This window comes from Brachycentrus maculatus, unplaced genomic scaffold (genome assembly GCF_059751285.1).
Source record: "Brachycentrus maculatus isolate JH-2025_06_01 unplaced genomic scaffold, ASM5975128v1 h1tg000829l, whole genome shotgun sequence".
Taxonomy (NCBI): Eukaryota; Metazoa; Arthropoda; class Insecta; order Trichoptera; family Brachycentridae; genus Brachycentrus; species Brachycentrus maculatus.
In genome coordinates this window covers 69807-95000 of record NW_028281556.1, presented here as the reverse complement: position 1 = coordinate 95000, position 25194 = coordinate 69807, and the positions used below count along the sequence as shown (strand labels likewise).

At 29.7% G+C, this 25194-nt stretch overlaps 1 protein-coding gene across 2 annotated transcripts in view; it reads left to right on the top strand.

Annotated features, from left to right (window-relative positions):
- LOC148300108 (TWiK family of potassium channels protein 18-like) overlaps positions 1-19462 on the top strand; it is a 115871-nt gene extending 96409 nt beyond the window's left edge. The window contains exons 6-11 of one of the 2 annotated variants that reach the window (XM_088275244.1): positions 6778-6879; positions 7728-7846; positions 11023-11240; positions 12588-12677; positions 15068-15200; positions 19300-19462. In XM_088275244.1, the coding sequence (XP_088131370.1) occupies positions 6778-6879; positions 7728-7846; positions 11023-11240; positions 12588-12677; positions 15068-15200; positions 19300-19368 (731 nt within the window). In that variant the 3' untranslated portion in view covers positions 19369-19462. The remainder of the gene's footprint in view (positions 1-6777; positions 6880-7727; positions 7847-11022; positions 11241-12587; positions 12678-15067; positions 15201-19299) is intronic. The other variant, XM_088275245.1, reaches the window with a different exon arrangement.
- Positions 19463-25194: the final 5732 nt, after the last annotated feature.

Below are 25194 nucleotides of genomic sequence, written 5' to 3'. Positions count from 1 at the left end.
ACCTATTTCTAATTATGACCCGCTTAGGCTCACAGAAATAGTATTGATTGATATGTATATAATAGAAATAGAACTGATTATCATTCCTGATAAAGAAGCGGTTAGCTTCAAAACCGGGAAACATTATAATTAAGTTATTATAAAATATATTATTTAAAGTGATTTTAAAACAAAGTTATATTTTAATTATAAAATGGAAAATCACAAAGTTAGTGTTTTTAATATAAATTATAGAAATTCTTTTATTTTTTGTTTATTAAATGAACTATTAAGGTTAACATTAACTTTTCAATGAGATTGAATGATAACTAATAAATTAATATTTATAAATGTTCTCAAATCGCTATTGTATTGAATGATTCGCATTTGATTATACCCGTTGAGACCCATATAGAAGCCAGGATCATCTTTGCCCTCACGACAAAAAATCAGGAGAATCGTAGCCAAGCGTGCTGACCATTAATTACACTACGGAGGAAGACAAATCTAGTGTTGGAATAATCCAATTCGTGAAAAATAATAATAAATTGCTATCTACAACATTTTGAGTGTGTCCAAATACTTGTTCACAAATCTGGATTATCTCCAATTACAGGAGTTATTTTTCGTATTATTTCTTGACATCTCATCAAAGACCTCTCATACTAATATAAAAGATTCTGCTTAGTAAAAAGCTTTTCCTCATCTCACCAACAGATGTCTCTAGTGAAGTTCTAGTGATTCAAGAACAATGTTTCTAAATTGGTTCATATATTATACATATATATATATATATATATATATATATATATATATATATATATATATATATATATATATATATATATATATATATATATATATATATATATATATATATATAGATCTTCCAAGAATTAGAGAAATGTGGTTGTCAATAGTGAGAAGAATTCGTGAATATTACACGTGTGTTAAGTGATCACTTAAATCAGCCTATGACGGTCGTCAGCCCCGTAAATGCCCAGAATTCCATATTCTTCTTCATCTTTGATGAGATGTCAAAAAAATAATATGAAATTGTTCTCTATTAACCGTACCATACGTTATATGCAATACTGTGCTTATGTTTATTGTGATGTATTACAAAGGAATAACACCCTTATATACGAGTGTTTTAAAATCATATTCTAGTGCACTGGTGATATGTTTTTTCCATGTAAAAGGTTGTTTCAAAAGTAATTAACATCCGTTGTTTACAGTGCCATTGTGAAAGTTCACTGCAGCATCGGAATATCCTGTGACGAAAACTTTATTAATTAAACCGTAAAACTTTATAACGAACGCTGCTTCACCGCAGGGGTAGTCAGAGAACGTGAAACGCTTAGAGTGTCAGAAATGAAGACTCTAAGAAGCATATCAGGCAAGTCTTTGAGATAGAATAAGAAACGCTAGGATCAGGAAAATATGCGAGATCGAAGATGTCGTTAGGTGGGGAAGGTAACAAAGGAGTCAATGGTATACAGGACCAACCTGCCGATGGTTATGCCTGTAGGAAGAGCTATCGCTATGTTGAATAATGTCAAATTGGATATTGATCTGTTCCATGTGTCTGAAGGAGTTCTCCGAAGCGGGATGCTTCTACATCTTAAGTCTTGTTTCTTACGTTTAATGTTTATATATATATATATATTATATATATATATATATATATATATATATATATATATATATATATATATATATATATATATATATATACATTATTTTCAATAAAATTTTGATTGAAACTGAAATTCAATTGAATCACAACGCAAATATTGATATTTTTACAATTTATTGTGTATTATTTTTTATGTTCTTTGGATGGGGTGATATAAATGTATGAATGTTGTCGACTGAATTCAATCTTAAAAATAAGCGATTATCACAAAATGAATACAAATCTATGATTTCAAAATTTTCTAAGACGGCCGCTGGGGCTGGGAGCTTCCGGAACCCATTTCCCGCCAAACGCTTCGAGGCGCGAATTCTAAAATTAATGTTTCCCACCGGATGTCATTTTTTCCCGCCTAGTCTAGACTCAACAAGGAAACGTGTCAATTTTCATCAGTAAGTTTTTCTTGAGTTTTTTTTTCATAATTTCCTCTCGCAGCAGACTAGCAGGATATTGAATGGGTTACGGGACTGCGCCGAGTGGAAAATGTAATAAAATTCCAAATTGTTTTCCACTGTGCTTACTTAGAAAATATTTCTAGATTTTGTTCTTATTTTAATCCTTACTTGTCGTCAGCGAAAAAATGCCATCTCAGTTAATAACGTGAAGTGCATTAAAAAAATTAAAAGAGTGAAAACTCAATTTCCTCTTTTGTACTGGGTGGTATGAAATATATCTATATATATATATATATATGAAATATAATAAATTTTATACATTTCCATTTGTTTTTTGTCATTTTTCCAAATTATTTATTTTCATTTTTCCAGCTGTATTTGTTACATTTTTTCAACAGTATTTATTTTCATTTTTCCAGTAGTATTTGTTTCATTTTTAAGTTGTATTTATTTTCATTATTTATTTTATTGATTCGGTAGTCACTTTGAGGTAGTGTCTATCCATTGAAAATTTTAATGTCACTTTGTATTTTTATAAATTTTTACACGCGACATACATAAGTTACATATGTAATATTCCCGATGAGATATTTCTATTACTGATTTTGGGACATGGGATTAAAGTTAACGAGACTGAAAAATAGATGTGAAATTAACATATAAGTAAACACAGCGTAAAATATTTAAAAAAAACAATGATTACCACTTTTTCTTAAAATCCATTGTAAAATGTTTTTCTATGCATTCAGCATCATTTTCAAACACAGTATGTAAAGTTTACCTTAAATTTTAAAGTTATGTCCTTGGGACGTTGAAGGATTAAAAGGAGTTTTTTTATGTCAAGGGATCTTGCATCCCTTATGTCACTGCGACCATATTAGGTCTATTGTGACATCCCTCCGTATTACAGATCACTGCCAAGACCTACGTGAGTCATGTAACTCACGACCTATCTTGGTGGTAGGAGCTTCACCTTCTCGGAATCCAGTAGAGGTCCTCCAAGGATGTGACCTCGTTTACGAGCGAGTGCGTCACAATACACAAAATCACACATTAAAAGGAGATAGGTAGTTTTTAAAATTGTTTCTTTTTCATTGTTTGTATTTTTTTCAATGGGAATTTGGAATAAAATGAGTTAGGTTTTACTTATTGTCAACTTGTAATATATGGGTATTTTTATGAATTTCTATTGTGACAAAATGTTTGTTGAAGTTTATGACTTTTCGTATCAGTAATTTTTATGACTCTAACATTATTGTTGTTTTATGTGTGATTGATATCAATTTAATGGTAAGTGAACTGTGAAAATGTGTTATTTCTAAAACGTTATTCATGTTTTTCCAATTGATTCGTTAGTCACTTGTACTTGCAATATCTTTCCATTTTAAGTTTTACTTGATTGATACCTATATTAATTTCTTTAAATCTATTATGACATGAATGCATTCTCCATCAATTTTAATATATTTCAATTTCAAACTGTGTTGAAAATGATGCTTAATGCATTTTAGCACGATTCACAATAGATTAATAAATAATATTGTATGAACTAAATAAAGCATAAATTAAAAGTTAATATTATTTGGCATTCCTGATTCTTGTTTTGAACTTTCTTAGTCATACTTATGTTTGAACTTCCACAGTCGCAGTTCAATTTATAAATGCCACTGTTGTCTAATATTTTTCATTGACAATTTTTTTCATTTTACGTTTTATTTGTATAATTTTGTTGTGCAAATTGCTGGTTTTATACAATTAGGGAATTTTTCGGTTATTGTATATAATGTTTTATTTATGTAAACGATTCTTTTCCACTTAGTTTTAACGTTCTCATCACAAATATCGGCTGTGCAAAGAAAAGTGTTAGTTAATTTATTTTTAATTTTACTTACCAATATTGCGTCTTTTTTTTTTTTTTTGATTACGCATTTCGTTTTTTGCTCCCAATATATTTGACAATTTTGCATTAAAAAAAACTAAGGCTGGAAAGAAATACACACCGGGAAAAAGTAACGAATACCATCCCAATGGGGGGCCCAAAAGTAACAGTTACCCATTAGTCACATCTCAAGTGAGAGTCATTTTTGCCAACCCTTGTGACAAAAAACCAAAGAAGTCCTTATTAGAACGCGCGGGAAAGAGAAGTTTACCTTGTTACAGACATGATTATCTGGTGTGTCTATTCTTTGCCTCGCTACTGTCTTTCTCGCAGCTTTTTTTATTCCGTAACTTTCTCAACTTCGCTAGTAAAAACATTTTTTATTTTATTATTTTTTTTTAATATTAATTTACATAAATTGTAAACTTTATTTCAAATTACAATTATACAATAAACATTTTTAAACAATTTTTTTGTAGAGACCAACCAAGCCACCTTGTTTTGTCTTGTCGGTCGAGTTCTTTTAACATATAATACATTTTTTATTGTTTGTATCCATTTTAACCTAATATACACAAATAAAGAGAGATTTAAAAAAAAATTATATATAAATACTCTTTTACAATTTTCATAGAATTAACTCCTAATCATTTACCCATTCCTTTATTTTGCCTTTGTTCCATATTTATTTTGACCTCTAACCTCCGTTAGCAACACATTGAAAAAGTTTGACGATATATTGAAGTGTTTGACTCGCGTATTTACTGTTAAATCTTGGGACTGTCAAAACTTCGTTTCAAATTAAATTTAATTAAAATATTTGAGTCAATTTGAACACAAATATATGAAAGAATGAATAATTTATTTTTATTTTTAGTAACCTTTGTAATTTCACATTATTCCAACATTTAAAACACGCCAGAAAATATTGTTTTTTTTTTCATACGAAAAATCTGCGTGATGGGCATTCTGTTATTTTCTTCAGTAAGAGTCACTGATTAGCTTCCGTTGTGTCTTGACGAGAAGAACTCCACAGGAACCTTTTCCACTATTTTTTCCCTCGTTTTTTCTCATTCTCACCTTTCGTCCTGTTTCATCTGTTCGCGCAGAGCGGCACAGTTGTTTTTTTCTGTAAAAACATAATTGAACGGCGTTATTTCAACTTTAAATACCTAAAAGGGAGATTAACACTTTAAGCGAAAATTCCTTATAATTTTTCTTAACTTCAAAAAAAGCACCAATTCCAAAATAAATGATTTTTAATTCACCAGAAAATAATGAATTTTCTTCTTTTTTCTTTAAGTCACTGGTTACTCAAAATGCATGTTGAAAAAACTATATGGTTGTTTTTTATTATAAAAAATGCAGTTCCACTAAGAAATTTCAGCCCAAATCTAAAATAAAGAAAAAAAATCTTGTCGATAAACCTTTTATGTTCAATGATACTAGCTTTTTTTTCTTCTTTTTTGCAGATTCTTATAAACATAAATAATATTCGTTTATTTCGTTTTTGAATTATTTTAATATATATGTTTATTTTATTCATGTTTATTTTAATTTATATACGAAATTTTTATGATTAAAAAAAAGACATAAATGAATTCTTCTTCGTGATTTTTTTATGTTTATTTCAAAATTAAAAAAAATATATATAAACATTTTTTTTCATGATATTTGTAAAATTATTTTGATTTACATATTTTGGGTCTTTTTCATGACATTATTTCAAAAAATGTAGCTTTCAAAACCCAAACCGACAAAAATACCACCGGAAACATTATTATTATTATTATTTCATTCCATTACCCCTCTTTACCCTTTGAACATGAGATTGATATTTCCTTCCCGGAGACCTGAAGGCTCTAATTTGGGTTTAAATTTAAAATAAGGATGCTTTATTTCAATCAGAGCAAGGGTTAGTTCTCCCTTATTTCTGAAACTTGATAATAATTTAAAAGTTTTAATTATCTTAAAGGTTTTTATAAATCTACGAATTGAATCCTTTTAACGAATTTTTGTTAATTGTTTTAGTTTTTTTCGATTTTTTTGTAAGTACTGAGATTTATATTCTTCTCACTGTATCAGACTACGTGTTGATATGGTAGAATGTCTGGTGAAATAGAAAATGATAAAATGTAAGGCATATATTTCTAATATGTTTAATTTCACAACCCTTGTTCAGCAATGAAAATATTTTTTTAAATCTATGAAATAAGGGTGTATTCGAAAACTTGTACGTTGGGTTGTGGTCCTGTAGTTAGTGTCGTGGACTTTTAAGTCAGAGTTTCTCATTTCGAACCCACTCTACCAAAGTTTGATACCTATTTCTAATAATGAGCTGCTCAGGCTCACAGAAATAGTATGAAATTGAAATATTTGTGTAAATAATAAAAGCACCAATATTATTCATATTATTTTTTGACATCTCATCAAAGATGAAAAAGAATATGGAAGTCTGGCCAATTACGGGGCTGACGACCGTCATAGGCTGGTTTAAGTGATCACTTTACACACGTGTAACATTCAACAATTCTATCCATTATTGAAAACCACACTAATCAAATTCTTGGAAGTTCTATATATATCAACCAATTTAGAAACATTGTTCTTGAATCACTAGAACTTCACTAGAAACATCTATTGGTGATATGAAGAAAAGCTTTTTATCAAGCAGAAACTCTTATATTAGTATGTGAGGTCCGAACCTGGATTATAATCACATGAAAAACGCCAGAAAATATCTTTTTCATTTTTTTTTATTATTTCAGCTTATATTTAGATTAGATTAGATTTTTTTCTCATTCTTTTACTACATATTATTTTTTCAGGATATGGAAATATTGCGCCAAGAACAAAATTAGGCAAGGTTATGACAATTGTGTATGCGATTATAGGAATGCCGCTGTTTCTATTGTACCTTTCAAATATTGGTAAGTAATTTTTTTTTCATTTTTCAATGAATGATATCCTTAATATAAAAACATAAACAAAAGTTAAACATATGTATAAGTTATCTTATACATTTTTCCAAATCCTTCCCTTTATTGTTTTAATAACGCTTTTATATTTCGAACTAATTTTTATCATTTTATAGAAGGATGGATTTAAGACAGTATATATTATAATATAATAATGTTTATAGCTTTATTTATTTGCAAAAACATTATTTTTAATAAAATGATATTTTTTTTGTTAAAATGACACAAACCTGTGTAAAAAACGGTTCCAAGTGTAGATAAAAAAAAAAAAAAAAACACCACTAAAACATGAAAAAAAGATATTTGAAAAAGTACTAATTCTACTTAATAAACTATTTTTATACAAATTTTAAAAATGTCATTGATACGAAATTTTAAATAATTTATATTTTTTTTATTCAATTAACTTTAAAAAATGAAAGGGTTGTCGAGATGACTTGAGCATTTGAATCGAATGAGTGAAAAAAGAATAGTTAAACATTTTTTAAGGCGAATCAAGTAGAAAACAAAAAAAGAGGAAGACGAAACAAAACATTACACGATTAGTATTTCAAATACTTGAATGTGGTCAAGTCGGGTTTTGTAATAATCGGCGAGTATGTATGAGGAGATGCATAAATGTGAACCAGTCGAATATTGTTTGCAGAGAATGATTAATGTGGCGTTCTATCCTCTCTGCCTACTCATTCGAGAAAACGGTGTTATAGGTAAAAAATATTTAAACGATAATAATTATAGATAACATATCACTGTAAGTCAAGCTAATTATGTAAGATACATTTTAAAGTTTCATTAAACAGGTGATATCCTGGCGAGGTCTTTCAAGTGGACTTACGCTATGTGCTGCCTGTGTCGGGGATGTCCAGGGGTAGCTAGGAGAAGAGCAGAAAGGCTGAGAGCCAGAGCCTACAGACAACAGGTTGGAACTTTTTACAAAGCACGCTTAATTTGCTAACCTTTTGGTGAAATCATATCCCAAATACATGTTGTATCGCGATGTTAAAGGTAAAAAGTAGAACGTAAGAACTTAAAAACTATTGTTTCAATTACGTTATCCCAAAACAGTCCTTACTTAACGCAGAGCCGATATGTAATTTATAACATTTTAAAATAGATATATTTGTATATAATAAAATATAAACTATCCGGTGTTTTCCACGTCGATTTCTGATTTATTATTTATTAACGACTGGATTTTGTCGTTACCAGCATCATCAGACCAGTCTGACTATGGCGATAACGATGAAACCATATTTTTTTCTTTTTTTTTTAATACGGGAAGAAGAGTTTTTTTCAAATTATTTTTTGACATCTCATCAAAGATGAATAAGAATATGGAAGTCTGGGCATTTACGGGAGTTGATGGCCATCATAGGCTGGCTTAAGTGATCACTTTACACACGTGTAAAATTCACCAATTCTATCCATTATTGACAACTACACTACTAAAATTCTTGGAAGTTCTATGTTAGTGAACCAATTTTGAAACATTATCCTTGGATCACTAGAACTTCACTAGAGATATCTATTGGTGAGATGAAAAGAAGCTTTTTATTGAGCAGAAACTCTTTTATTAGTATTTTTTCTAATGTAGTTACCAGAGTTTTTTTTATTTAATTATTTATCTAAGCTAACCTTAAAATTAATCTAAAATATCTTAAAAGAAATTAAGCAGTTTTCCCTAAAAAGGAAACTACACTCTTGTACTTGCAGAGGGACTTGTAATTATCATTGAATATTTTCTTTTCTGAAAGAAACCAAATGCCAGGTCTTTAGCCCTGGGAATTTCCGACATCAATCTTCTTTCATATAAAAACGATAGATGCTTAGTTTCTATTTGAGATATAATAGAAAAGGATTTACCTTAGAAACATAAATTTATTTTACCTGAATTACTATTTTTTAATATTTATTGTTATTAGACCACATTGATTTTCTATTTCAGTGAAATAATCCAGTAAATTTACTTTGATATATTGTGTTTTTTTTATGTGTTGTTTGTAAAATGATTACTTGACCCAATCATATCGGTCGTAATTCAATCATAGCAAAACACATCGGGTTGTAAGCCCTAAGATGCTCAGTTTTCCACTTACTTTTATTTAAAAACGAAAGGTTATTTATCCAAAGTTTTTATTTAATTGAAATATTTATGCTTTTATTACTTACAGTAATACTTAAATTCCATACATTTTCTGTGAGAAATAGGTATCAAATTGTGGTAGAGTGGGTCCGAACTGAGAAAGTCTGACTTTAGTAAGAGTCCGCGACACTAACCACGGGACCACAACCCGACAACTATGTAACCGAAAACAGATTACTGCACGAAGAAATTAACATGATAAAATCTTATTTTTGAAATCATAAGCATCCCTCAACAAACAAATAAATCGATTCTCATCCCTTAAAAAGGAAGCAATTTATCACGTCAAAATATATTCTTTCTTCCGCACTCTTAATTAATAATCGTGAGGAGATTTATTCTATCTCCGCTGAGACGGGTTGTTTTCTCTAGGGGTTGAAGCTTTCACTCTACGAAGGCGGTTAGGGAGGAAAAATCCTTGTGTAAGGATTAGGACGTGGGGAATATCGATTCCTATCGGGAGAAAAGAGCAATTAGACGAAAATGAAACATTATGGTTATTAGCAACACCAGAGAAGGAGAGATACCACTTAAATTGATGGACCGGATATAAATTGTACGAGTACGTGTAAAATAACCGGAATTAATCGTTTCGTATGAATATTTTCATGTATTTATTTATGCGATTTTTTTGTGCAGAATATATGTACATCTAACACTGTTTTAAAAACAAATAATATATTTATTATGTTCTCAATATTATTAATATTTAAAGCATTTACTTTGTGGTTAGTCATTTTTACTTATTTATTTTTTTACAAAAATGTTAATAAAATTAGTATATAACCACTCACCGAGATTTTTACGTCCAAATTTTACGATTTACGATTTGTTTGTTGATTTGTATACACGTTTTACGATTTGACGTAAAAATCTCGGTGAGTGGTTATATACTAATTTTATTAACATTTTTGTAAAAAAATAAAAAAGTAATATATTTATTGATTTGGCGTTTCATTTGTAGAACTCCATTTTAATTTTTGTATTAATTTTAAATCAAACGCAGATTTTAAGAACTTAGTACACTCAAAAAATCTGTGTTTGATTTAAAATTAATACATAAACATATAATTTCGTATACATTTTTACTGACATCCCCACAAAGATGAAAAATAATTTGAAAGTCACAGGCTGTTTAAATTGTTACTTTGCACACTTGCAACATTCACCATTCTACCCATGATTGACAACACACTACTCAAAACTTTGGAATTCAGAATCAATTTAGGGCACCGTAGCATAGTTAGGTAGTCACTCGAAACTGCGTTGCATGTTCGTTCCTCACCAATTACAACATTAATTTAAGATAGATCTATTCATCCTTTTTTATGATATAATTTCTTAAGTTACCTTATATAACAACTAATATTAACTATTATTAACACTTAATTTACATCATCTTTATATATATTTACATCTCCTTACAGTAAAGAAAACATTTTATTTATTTTTAAATTCTTTCAGACTCTTTTCATTCTTCATACATTCAGGCGTCTCATCATACATTTTCAAACCCTTATACTTTTAACATTTGCGACTCGGTTTTTTTCAACAACGGCAATCTTATTTTATCCTTATTTCTAGTAATATGTTCATGACAATTTTTGTTTAAAACTATTTTATCCTTAAAATATTTACCATCTCTTTCCTGACAATTCTTCCTAAAGACAAGTTTCTAGAAATAAAGGCTTTCCCTCTTATCCTCGTTGTCCCTCTTAAAAATCAATATTTTTTTTTCATTCAATGTATCCAGTTAGCAATTGAAGGCTATCATGATACCAGCCATCACCAACCCTGTTTTTGCAACATAAATTAAAAATATATCTGTTCTTCACATAGTACTTTCCAATCTACACAATCTTTCCTGCGGACAACCCTTTAAAGATTATTTAAATATTTTGCTGGTTGTTCCATAAAAAACATATATTTTTTTTATCTCCCAATGTGTCCAGTTAGCGATAGAAGGCTACCCCGACACCAGCACCAACCCTGCAGTCCACGTAGAGCTGTATGACATGCCTCCTCCTGGCGGGGGGATGATGACGATGGATGTGGAGACCAGCGAGGATTCGGAGGACTCCTCAGAAGAGCCGAGCACTATCTTCAATGAAGACTACGACCCCCAAACCGTCACAGTTCCTATCACACTTTGCTTGACCATAATGGTGGGGTGAGTTATCTCATATTTGTTTATTTATGTCTGTTTTAATAGAGCTCAATAAATGTTCTAGTAACATCATCTTGTCCGCCTCCTTAGTGTAATGGTCAACGCTTTTGGCTACCGTTCTGGAGGCCCCGGATTCAATTACCAGGGGAGGAGTCAAATAAATATACTCGTAGGTGATTTTTCACTCTATATATTTCACTTAATATACCCTGGAATGGTACCTGAAGCCGAAGGCTTATCACTTTTCCTTCATGTGTTTACGATCAAAATAACACTGCATTTATATGATGCTGTGCTCTTTGCACCATCGGGTAAAGCTTTATGGCGTATAAAGGTTTGAAGAAATGAAGAAGATCATTAGTAAGTAAAATAATGATTACAATTGGTAACAGAAGGTGCGAAAGAAGGTATGCAGTTGACAAAAATTGATGATGCAAAAAAGGGATAAAGATCTATCAGATTTAGTAGTGTCTTATTGAGAAAAAACGACAATACGACCAATAAATGAACTATGTGACAAATGTTAATTGATATAAGATATTGAATTAATTGTATATTTTGTATTGTATTGTATCTATTGTATTGTTATTAGGGATCAACTTTATGCATTTATTATTTACTACACGCCTTTACTATCATTTTTTAAGTTGAATATAAGTTTACAAATTGAATATGCTACAAAATTTTGTATATTTTAGGCAATGATATTGTTTTTGAGCAACTAAAAAATCTAACACCAATAGGTGCCACTCTTTTTTCTATCATCCTGGGAATAATGAAATATCACAACTGTCAAACATAACTTTAATTTTTTCCACGTATTTTACAGTGAAGCATTTACATATAAAACTAGTTTTTAATTGAAATATTATATACATTATAAATAAAAAAGTATCGATCCTTCAAAAAATACTATCTATTTCAAACAAATAAATATCGTGCTAATAATTTTACCGTATCTCTTTTTTATAGATAAAAAACGTTTTTTTTACCATTTACAAAAATTGAAAAGAACATATTTATTTTTGAAAAATGGGTAAGTAACCATTTTTCTGAGAAAAATGATTATCAAGTCTACAAGCGTTTTCCCGTCAAGGAATAAGAATAAAGAAAATTTATGAAACTATAACGTAATACCTTTTTTCAGTTAGAAATAAACTTTTTGTCGAAAAAATTGTAAGATGTCGCATTTATGTGTAGTTTGGGAACGAAGTTCTCAAACAATGTAACGAAATTTCACAAAAAACTAAAGTGCGAGACAATTTTATCTAATAAAACAGTTTCTTTTGATGATTGTTCTCAATAAGTGTTTCTGGAGACTTTTTATTTTAACGACAATTTTTATTTTAGGTACATTCTGTTTGGGGCAGTCCTGTTCGGAAGATGGGAGTCCTGGAACTATGTGGACGGGTCCTATTTTTGTTTTATATCACTAAGCAGGTATGTATGTATTTATTAAAAATTAATCACTTGTTTTAGACAACATTTTGAGTATGTCCAAATACTTGTTCACAAATCTGGATTATCTCCAATTATAGCAGGTATTTTTCGTATTATTATTTGACATCTCAACAAAATTGAAGAAGAGTATGGAAGTCTGGGCATTTACGGGGCTGACGACCGTCATAGACTGCTTTAAGTTATCACTTTACACACGTGTAACATTCACCAATTCTACCCATTATTGACAACCACACTACTCCAATTCTTGGAAGTTCTATTTAATATATATGAACCAATTTTGAAACATTGTTTTTGAATTACTAAAACTACACTAGAGACATTCACCAGAGAAGCTTTTTATTGAGCAGAAACTCTTTTATTAGTATGTGAGGTCCGAATCCTGGATTATAATCACACGCATAAATTGTAAAGTGAACACTTAAACCAGCCTTTAAAAATATGAAAAATACTCCTTTAATTGGAGATTATCCAGATTTGTTAACAAGTATTTGGACACACTCAAAATGTTCAATTTAGTTGTAGATTAAAAAACGATTCATTATTCTGATATAATTTAGTTTTACGACAGCTGTTTCCTAGTAAAGGTTATATCGACACCATTGAACAAAATGACCTTTCCAGCCGAAACAGCTGACAATTTTTTTTTGTAATTATAAATTGGCTGACGGATATATGTCCGCCTCCGTAGTGTAATGGTTAGCACGTTCGGCTACCATTCTGGAGGTCCCGGGATCGATTCTCAAGGGGGGTAAAATAAATAGAAGTGATTTTTTTACTGTCATATTTATTCAATATTACCCTGGACTGGTACCTGAAGCGGAGGGCTGATCACCTTTCCTTCATGTGTAAACGATCAAGATAACACTGTGTTTATATGACGCAGTGCCTTATGCACCATTGGGGTGCGGATAAGAGTTTTATTATTTATTATTAATTATAAATTACGTTTTAATTCACATTAATTATTATTTTAATCGTTTATGTTATTTTGTCGCAACGATTCAATTCCGTTATTGAAATGATGTGCCTCCTCGATTATCTATGTTTTGGCAAAGCTTCACTAGGATTTGTGCTTTAACGCAACGTTTTTGGCAATTTTTCCCCAAGTTGGCAAATGCTTATTTAATTTTCCGTGAGTAAAATGAAAATCAAATGTTCAAAATACAGCGTACTAAATTTTGTTCATTTAGCGTTTTCATGTATAGACAAGTCTTCTTATGATGTATTGATTTTTTAATGAATAATATCTAGCATTCTATATATACCGTTGCCGAAAATTTGCCTGACGGAAATGTGGCCGACAGACATTCGGCCGACGGACATGTGGCCGACAGACATTTAATCGACGGACATTTGACCGCCGGACTTTTCACCGAAGGACATTTGACCTACAGACATTTGGCCAACGGACTTTTGGCCGGTTGACGTTTGGCGGGGGATATTTAACAAACAGACATTACGCCTACGTACATTAGGCCAAATGAATGATCAAGAGAAATAAATGTTCAATTCTTCCAATTCCTTTCTACTAAGGTTTTGATAAATGATTTCTTCATTATTATTGTAGTTATTTTAAAATAACTTATGATTCTTGTAAATTCGTTAGTCTCCCGGAAATAATATTGTAAAATTGTCTTTATGCAGTAGTAATTTTAAGTTAGTAAATTATATTTAATTCCTCAATATGGATTTTTTCTGATTATACTTCTTCAAACCTTTACCCGCACCCAGTGGTGCATAGGGCACGGCATCGTAAACAGTTTTATTTTAATTTCCTTGATGGAAAAGTGATCAGCCCTGCGCTTCAGGTACCTGTCCAGGGTTATATTACATAAATACTACAGTAAGAAATCCCTCATATAAATTTCGGCCCCTCTGGGAATCGAACCCAGTATCTTCAGCACGGTATTCAAACGCTCTGAACATTATACTGCAGAGTTGGATAATGCGCGTGTTATTATTCTTACATAAAAGTAAATGATAGAGCCAAAATTAATTAATGCCTAGTTAAGATCGGTTCGACCGAATGTCCTTTTGACCAAGTGTCCTTTCGGCCAATATTCGTCAGCGAAATGTCCGAAAAGTTCACCAAATAATTCTATTAATACAATGAAAATTAAACTTCGTTTTAAAATCAAAAATTAATATTTTACTATAACTTAATTATAATGTCTGCCGGTTTTGAAGATAATCGCTTCTTTATAAAGACTGATTCATACTTAATTAATACCAAAAAAGAGTGATTAGATGCATTTTAATTATAAAATGGAAAATCACAAAGTTAGTGCTTCAAATAGAAATTAAATTCAATTCGTCTTCGTTTTTCAATTTTAAGATTCTTGCATAACGTTTTTTGATTGTTTCAGCATTGGATTTGGAGACATTGTTCCGGGTAACAAAATATTTGCTGCCAAAGAAATTGATCTTAGTTTCATCTTCTGCTCAATGTATCTGATGTTGGGAATGGCTCTTATAGCCATGTGCTTCAATCTTATGCAGGTAATAAATTAAAATTAATTTAGAAGTTTGTGTCACTTAAACTAGCCTATGATAGATCGTAAGCCGTTTAAAGCAGGAGAAAAGAAGTGGTAACTAATTTAAAAATATATATAAGGAAAATGGACCAAAAAATAGAGATATGTTTGTTTTACAACCCCTAGTGCATGTTGGTCTTCGGTTCGACCAAAATCGCATGTGATAAACATTTTGTGTAGTTTTAAGTGTGTGAATATCGCTATGTTAGTGATGGGTAGTATTTTTTGCATGCTGCAGTAGTGATTGTCCTGATAAAGAGACGGGTACATCTCGAAACCGGTAGACCGGTAGACAAAGTAAATGTTTAAAATATTTATAATATTGAGAATAAAACAATTGAAGTTTTGACGGTCAAAACATCACCATGGATAAATAAGTATTTTTATTTTAATGAATATTTTTTTAACTTAATATGTACCCACTACAGGGTAGAAAGTGTTGTTTTTACATTTTGAAGAAAAGGTATAGTTTAATAATTTTTTTAAATAAACTAAATATTTTTTAAATGGAGAAAAAAGCTTCAGGTTTTACCTAAAAAGATTAGTTGCACAGTAAAAAGTGGCTAGATATTTATTTTTAATACATTTTATTGTATTCTCAAAGATTAAAAACGATCTCCTAATATACTAATGTTACTATAATTTTTGTAAAAAAAAAATTAAAAAATTAAAATCACTAGCCACAAAGCAAATGCTTTTAATATTAATAATATTGAAAATTAAAAATACAAAAGTTTTAACCGTCATATTATGCATCATTGAATAATAGGTATTTTTATTTTAATGGATATTTTTAATGAAATATTTGAAATCTTTACAATGAATAATTTTTAATGTGTCTACGTTAATTCTTTTAAAGGTAATAATTTATTTTTCGACGTAAGTTAATTAACACAAAAATGGCAAGTCTAAATTACAACGAAGTCTGATACTAACTAATTAAAATAATGTTTTCGTCAGAATTTTCATTCCCCAACCACTTCTAAACTCAACAAGAACAGTTCTTTTTTTATGCGCTTTTAAAAACTTTACACTGCTACGTGAAAATATGTTACGAACAGGATAAAGTGTACTCCCTAATTATTTTGCAAAACATTGAATAACATAATTAAACATTAACTAATTAACTTAAATTTTATTATTCATCCATGCTTTCCTCTACTTCTCACCCATCAACTCCTTACCTGATACTTCTTTATTTGGCTTCCTTATTTTTACTTATTCACAGTTTCATAAAAAATCAATAACTTATTTTAATTTTTCCTTTTCAAACTGTGATTGATACTTTAATTTATATTTTTTCATTTTTATTATATTTATGAACAAGCACATTTTGCTCTCTGATTTCAAATGACTGTATAAGAAACAAATTTTAACCAGTATCACAGGCCAATTTTTTTGGTGGTAGTTAAATATTGCTTCCTAGCAATTCAATAAACAGTTTTGTATTAAATAAAATGAAATAATAAAAGTAAATAACAAAATTTTCATTAATGGATTCTTCGATTACTTTGTGTTTATACTCAATCTTCATTTTTAATTTTCATTTTACTAGGTAAAAACCACTTTTTCTAAAAATCTATTGTCACGTATTTTGATGCATTCAGCATACTTATAGGGTTTTGGATAAAATGTTGAATGCATCGAAAAACATACACATATACATACATTGCAATACTTATATCTGTGAAAAAAGTAAAAGAAATAAAAATCAATATTTTCACTGGTGATAAAAACAACGAAATTATAGAGCCTTTACACAAATTGTAAAATTTAAATTCTATTTATTGTGATTGGATTTTTTTTTAAACACAACATAAGGGATTTTTCGTTCATTGATTTTTAGCACATGGAATATATATTGTACATGTCCATTAGAGTCTCGGTTATCCGACCTTCGGTTATCCGACCTTCGGTTATCCGATCTTCCGAGTTATCCTACCTACCAGTTAGACAATCACGGACTTTTACCCAAGCTTAAATTTAGTTTCATACTTCACTGCATCGTATGTGAGTATGTACCTACTGTAAAACACGTTTTAATACTTTGCTGTAGGCAAATTTTGATGTTTTAGTTTATGAAGTTTAGTTATAACAAATAAAATTAACACATTTTTTGTCATTTTGATCATTTTCCGTTTTATCTGGCCTCGCCATGGCCGGTTTAGATCGGATAATCGAGACTCTACTGTATTTATTTTTATGTTAAAAATCGACATAATATTTAGTGGATTTAATATTTTTTATTAAAACACATGTCGCTTGGATATGGTGGAATTTACCAAGTTAAAATTTAATGTTTTCATTATATCGTCGTGTTCATTGAATATATTAATATTCCGTTTAGTTGATTTTATTCCGAGCATCAAGTGATTCTGTGAGCTCAATTTGAGATGATTATTCAGTTAATGTATCTCGTAATAACCTGTTAGCCTATTTCCATCATCGAAGTGGGATAATCCCAATTTCCAATCCAGACACAACCCTCTAATTACTCGGAACTCTTCACTGAATGCGGTCAAGGGTAGTAAGCGCAGCCCCTAAATGGGTTCTATTAGAACCGAGCCGCTAATAAACGCTTAAAGAAGGAATGTTTGTGCTCGGATTTTGGGAAGAATGGAGGGATAAACTAGGGGAAGGGAATAATTGAATTTGTAAATGTTAACTATATATTTGTCATTATTATGATCAAGAAATAAATGCACCTACAATAGATTAGTTCCATTGATATAATTGCCTATATTAATAAATCTTGTAAATGTTTAACCAATCAGAAATTCTATAAAAAGTAGACCAATTCTTACGCCCTGTATTTATTTCCTTCATACAAATTTTTTTCTAAAAACTACCTTCGGTTTGTGTTTGTGTATATTTAAATAATTGATTTAAATAATTGAGTACAATATTATTGATTCATATTAAATGTTATTCTTATTTATTGTAACTGCAGACAGTTGGTAGAACTCCATTTTGAATTGTTAAGTAATAAATCCAAAATTAAATACGGTTATTGGATTAAATTCTACTATCATTTACATATATATGATAATATGTCTTATTAAGACATTATAGAGTGTTTGATAATGTCTTTACATGATGAAACGCGTAATTAATTAGCATATATATATATATATATATATATATATATATATATATATATATATATATATATATATATATATATATATATATATATTTATATATATATATATATATATATATATTTATATATATATATATATATATATATATTTATCTATATATAAATATATATATATACATATATATATATATATATATATATATATATATATATATATATATATATATATATATATATATATATATATATATATATATATTTATACGTATGTAATAGTTCGATAAATTCAAATAAAAGTATAATTCAATCCAATAATTATGTTCAATTTTCGATATATTACTCAACAATACAATATTATTCTTCCTTGGCTCTTTTACCTTTCCCGCTCAACTCCTTATCAGATCCTACTTCTTTTATATTCCTAGTTTTCATCAATTCAGTTTCATCAATTTACAATATTGTAATTTTTTAAAGTAAGAAAAAACCCACACCAGAAACTATTACAAGCAATATTTGCCTGATTTCAAACAGTTGTGTTGGTTCATAAATAAACCAGTACCACTCGTTTATCATTGATTGGTTGAAAGATATTGCTTCTTAGCAATTAACCCGCCGATGTACTTATTTTCTTCGCAAAATGTTTGATATTTTACAATAAATAATTAACACTTATGTAAACCGATAATAGCTGCCGATAGTGACATCATCAGTCCGATGATATCGGTAACGACAAAACGTGTTCACTGGTCAAATAAAATAAAAATGTGGAAAAAAATTACATGGCAGTTGTTATTTTATTTTAAATGGTGTTTTATTCAACATTTCCATATACTTTCATTTGATTTATTTCAGAATACAACTAAGGAGAAATATTTTATTCATTTGATTAATTTTCACTTTTATGGTTTTTATTTTTGTTGATATTTTGTGTATAATTAAAAAATTGTATTTTTTCTTACAGGAGCAAGTTATTTACAAAATGGGCGTGGCGAAAAGAGGATTACAAAGAGTATTCAGATGCAATAGATGACACTGGCGCCATCTAGGAATAATTCATCATAATTCAAAACTAGTCATACTATTATTTTAAGTGGACTTTGATATAATAAACTCTTTAAAAAATATTGTAGACTATTATTTTATGTCTAATAAGCCTAACAGTGAAATTTTAACTAACAGCACACAATTGAGTTCTTGTATCAACCCTATGGGGGGGGGGTAAAAATAGGGGTGAAGTATGGAAATAATGAATGCAGAATAGTGAACGTTTCACAAGTCGCTCACTCCTTTCAAGAACGTCATAAATCAAAAAACTTGATTTTTCAGGAGGACGTTTTTTAAGTTTAAAAATATAATACAATGTATTCAAAATAAATATCAAGCAACTTTCTGAACTTTTTACTGTGCAACAGATCTTTTAAAGTAAAACCTGAAGGTTTCTTCTCCATTTGAAAAATATTAAGTTTATTTAAAAAAAAAATTAAACAATACATTATCTTTAAAATGCAAAAACAACACTTTCTGCCTTGAAGCGGGTAATTATTAAGTCAAAATTATGCCGCTTTTGCTGGAATATAGTACATTTTCTGGACATTCCGAGAATATGCACAACTGAAAATTTACGATTTTCGATTTATGACGTTCTTGAAAGGAGTGAGCTAAGTGTAAAAAAACCTTAATTTCTTACTATTCTGTGAGCCTAAGCGGCTCATCATTATTGTAGAATTAGGTATCAAATTGTGGTAGAGTGGATTCGAACTGAGAAACTCTGACTCAAAAGTCCGCGACACAAACCACGGGACCACAAACCGACACGTATGGATAGATGTATTAATGTACAAGAGGCAAAGAGTGTTTGTAAAAAAATAAAAATGATTTTATAATTAATTTATTTCAACAACAAAAAAATAACATGATTAGATTTTTTTAATGTTCGTAATAAAAAAATTTAAGTAACGTCTGAACGTTGTTTAATAAAACACGTGTACGTTATAATATGTGGAAAAAAACATATATTAAAATTATTATATCAAACGTGATGAATCCATATATGAGAGAAAACATCGCTCCCGCTAATAAAAACAAGTACGTGATGAATATATATAATAATATATTTATAATATATTTATAATTCCAAAAAAAAATAGTGTTTTTTAATGAACGTCGGAAAGAAAATCTTTTGAAATGATATCTCTTAAAAATTCGTTAGCCTGTTTCGACATAATTGTGTTACATTCGAATACGGGCGCGTTTTTATTTGTGACAGGTAAAATTTTACCGCTATGGCAGCGCCATCTGTTGAAAGTGAACGCAATACTGGAAATATTTATTATTGCTAATGGCGTACATCGTGCTTCTTGACAACTCCTGACACCTAATGTTTTCGAATGCGTTGTTATTTCATAGATTTTGAATATTTTTGTCTTGAAATGAAATTTGTAGAAATGTATGCTATTTTTTTTATTCCATTTAGTCAATCTGAGCCATGGCAACGTGTGACTTTAATCTAGTGAATAAATAATTGAAAAAGAATACGATTGAACATGAGGACGTTTTTATTTTAAATGGAATAACCCGATAAGCATCTACTTTAAGAGGTTTGTCTGCAGGTAGGATAGTAGGTTTAGGGAAGGTAAATGTGAAAAATACATCACAAACACCTAGACCAATTGAAAAAAAATATTTCTTGAATTAATTTTGCAATTGGCGGGGATCGAACCCGCAACGTCACTTTCGCAGTCGAGTGTCTACCCAACTATGCTATCGCGCGTAAGTACTAACCCAGCTATATAATGAGTTCAGCAAGGAACTGTTCCACATTTTCTACAAATTTCGCAACATTGTTTATTTGAAAAAAAAAATGCTTTTCAAGAGAAGGTCTGTCAGGAAGCCTAGATGCCTCTGTATCAGATCTGGGAATGCGGTGGGACAGCTTCCAATATTTCAGGAAAGGAAACATTCATTTCAATACATGTAGGTAAGTAATGCAGCCGTACCTCTAATGACCACAAAAATTAACACTTGATCAAGCTTGAAAATTTTTCCAATTTGCATTTTACATCTTCTTACCCTTATCCGCACCCAATGGTTCATGGAGTACTGCATCTTATATAAGGAGTATTTTCACAATCGTTTAATACACGAAGAAAAGGTGATAAGCCTTGAATTTCAGGTTCCAGTCCAGGGTGATGTTAAATAAATATTATAATATGATTACAAACATTTTATTTTCACCCCCCCCCTGGGAGTCGATTTCGGGACCGCCAGCACGGTATCTAAACATGCTAACCACTACACTACGGATATGGACAAATAAATAAATTAACAAAAATATACTTACGGTGATCGGCCTTGCGCTTCGGGTAACAGTCCGGGGTGATATTGAATAAATATTAGACTGAATAATCACTAATATTTACATATTTTGATATGTATACTCTTGAGAATCGAAGCCTCCAGCATGGAAGGCTAGCTAACTACTACACACAAAATTAACATATTTAATGAAAATAAATAAAATTAAAAAAAACATTAGGAGAAACATAAGAAAAAAGCGTAAAAATTAAATAAAAGCAAAATAAATTCTCTAAACAATATTTAAAAAAAATGTAAAATAATAAATTACATATTAATATTAACAATGTGGCTACATATTTTTTTACCGACAGGAATCTATGCCCTTGGATAAGCTGATTCCACAGGGTAGCAACGTTTACAATATTACAACATGACAGGCATAAAACATTAAACACGTCAAATCCGTTTGCGTCGTGTAAAATTCGTTTTCCAAATTATAAACCTGGTTTCAAACATGCAAAATAAATTCAAAAATCGTATATGGTTTCCCTAAATCAGTGATCTCCAAACTTTTTCGTTGGCCGCGTACCCTTGTGTTGAAAATTTTCAATCAAATTTTAAATCAAATTTTCATATATATATATATATATATATATATATATATATATATACATATATATATATATATATATATATATATATATATATATATATATATATATATATATATATATATATATATATAAATATATATATATAAATATATATATATATATATATATATACATATATATATATATATATATATATATATATATATATATATATATATATATATATATATATATATATATACATATATATATATATATATATATATATATATATATATATATATATATATATATATATATATATATATATATATATATATATATATATATAATCAATATGCATAGGGTGTGATGCATAGGGCACTGCATCATATAAACGCAGTGTTAAACACATGAGGAAAGGTGATCAGCCCTCAGCTTCAGGAACCAGTCCAGGGTAATACCCAGTTCGTGCTCCTCTTATTGGTTAGTAAGGACGAGCAGACTTGAAGTGTTTTAACTCTTACCACTCTGAAGGCTAGACATTCTGGCCCGTATGATTCTAGTAGGCAGCTCCGTGGGCCATAATGTCTGGCCCGGCGCAGGTATAACTTGCGATTTCTCTATCACCCAAGTATATTCTACCAAAAAATATTTCACATAAATACAGATAACCTAAAATAACATAGTCAAAAAAATTGCTAGACAGAGTGTCCCAAAATAGGGGAACCAAAATATTTATTTTAATGGTAGAAAAACGTCGCAATTTTTTGATCAGAGTAACTGATCAGTTATGAGAAAAAATGGTCAGAGTGAAAAGGGTTAAAGTGATATGTGACATAGCTCTAGAATTTTCCGCGCACCAAACTTTAGGGACCACTGTTCTAGAGAACGGAGAGCGCGGAGTCCCGGAAAACGTCAAACCTAGCTTCGTCAAATCGCGACGAGACGATAAATTATTCAAATCTCCCACCGACTAAGTCCGAGCTAACTCAGTGTATTGGTAGTGCTTAGAGACATTTAATACAAATATTATTTCCTGCCTCTACCTGAAACTTTAATGAAAACGCGTGTGAGGAAGACTGAAACATTGATTTATTTTTTTATCAGTTTTTTTTTCATTTTTTTTATTAACAAAAATTGTATCCATTTATTTTAATCACGATCGAAAACATATCGTAGTCGTACAGGAGAAAGTGACCAACTAACAAAACGTAAAATGTTCAAGAGGGCCATTTAAGTTACTTGTGCTTGGCAAGAAAATAAACATCAATGCAGTTGGTCATTTTTAACAAGTCAATATATTATACTTCCAAGTTTGAAATCGCTTTGGGATTTTTTCACGGCAATATTAAGCTAGTAAGATATCAAATTGTAAATAATCATGTTTTTGTAAAAAATGCACTTGGTCACTTTCTCCTGTTGCTTTCGATTATGCTCGAGTAATTACATGCCTGCGATAGGTGTTTTTACTTTTGACAATAAAAATAATTATTCTTGGCCTCTAGGGCAGCGCCATCTATTGAACGTAACGTCAGCGTGCTTCTTGAAATTCAATTGATAAGTCACAGTAGATGATATGGTGTTCTGATGAGAAATGTGGTTATCATTAATGAGTAAAATGGTGAATGTAACGAACATATAAAAGTGACTACTGAAAGCAGCCAATGACAAGTCTTAAGTCACGATTTCTATAATCTCATAATACACTTCTACGTCTGTTCTTAACTGTTGATTTAATCTGGATGTTTTTGTTTATTTTTTTTGTATTTTTTTTGTAAACGTGTAGAACAAAAGTGCTTGTATAAAATACAAATTTTTGATTCATATGTTATATTGGATATAAATTTAACCAACGTATTAAATATTCCATTAAATTTTACAGCAAAAATATTTTTTCTCATACAAGAAAATTTACGATGAATATTGAAAAAATATCTTTTTACAAACAAAATGTTTTTATTTGTATTTGCGCAATTTTAATTTATTATTTTTCACAATAGACGCTTTTTACATACGTAAAAGGCGAGTAAAACTGGCGCCCACACGCATATAAATATCCTACAGCCGAATATATATGTCATAGTTCTTCCTTATCAAAAATTGTGACACAGTAGTACATTATTCGCGCTAGAATGATTTGTATTCATATTCGAATGTGTATTTTAGTCATAAAACACTCTTCACATATGTTCTAGAATAGTGAAAATTAATAAAAAATTATAGTGGCTAAAAGAAAAAAAATAAAAGGCTAAAAGACGAAACCATGTAAAAAAGATATAACAACAAAAAACACATTAAACATAATAAAATATTATTTTTTTACATCTCAACATACATTAAAAAGAGTATGAAAGAGTTTCTGTTCAATAAAAAGCTTCTTTCATCTCACCAATAGATGTCTATAGTAAAATTCTAGTGATTCAAGCACAATGTTTCAAAATTGGATCATATATAAAGTTCTTGTGTAATTTTAGGAAGTTCTAGGAAATTCCAAGAATTTGAGCAGCGTGGTTGTCAAACACGTGTGTAAAGTGATCACCTAAACCAGCCTATGACGGTTGTACGCCTCGTAAATGCCCAAACTTCCATATTCTTATTCATGTATGTAAAAAAAAACTCCTTTAATTGGAGATAATCCAGATTTATGAACAAGTATCTGGACATATTCAAATTGTTGAAAATATGATAACTACAATCAGAAAACATATTTAATTAAAATAGACAAAACTACGCGGCAGATAATTCGCTCATATAATGTATTAAAAACAATATAAGTTAGATTAAACATAATAACCACTTTCGGAAAACATGTTTAGTTTTGTACTTTCCGATATAACAATATTGCTGCGGGAAAAGCATACTTGCTTTGTATTATCATAATACAAGTTTTGGGTGATTCCATATGTCACGAAACAAAGTTCAGACAGGCGGTTATTGTGTTTCTGGACCCTAATTATGTACAT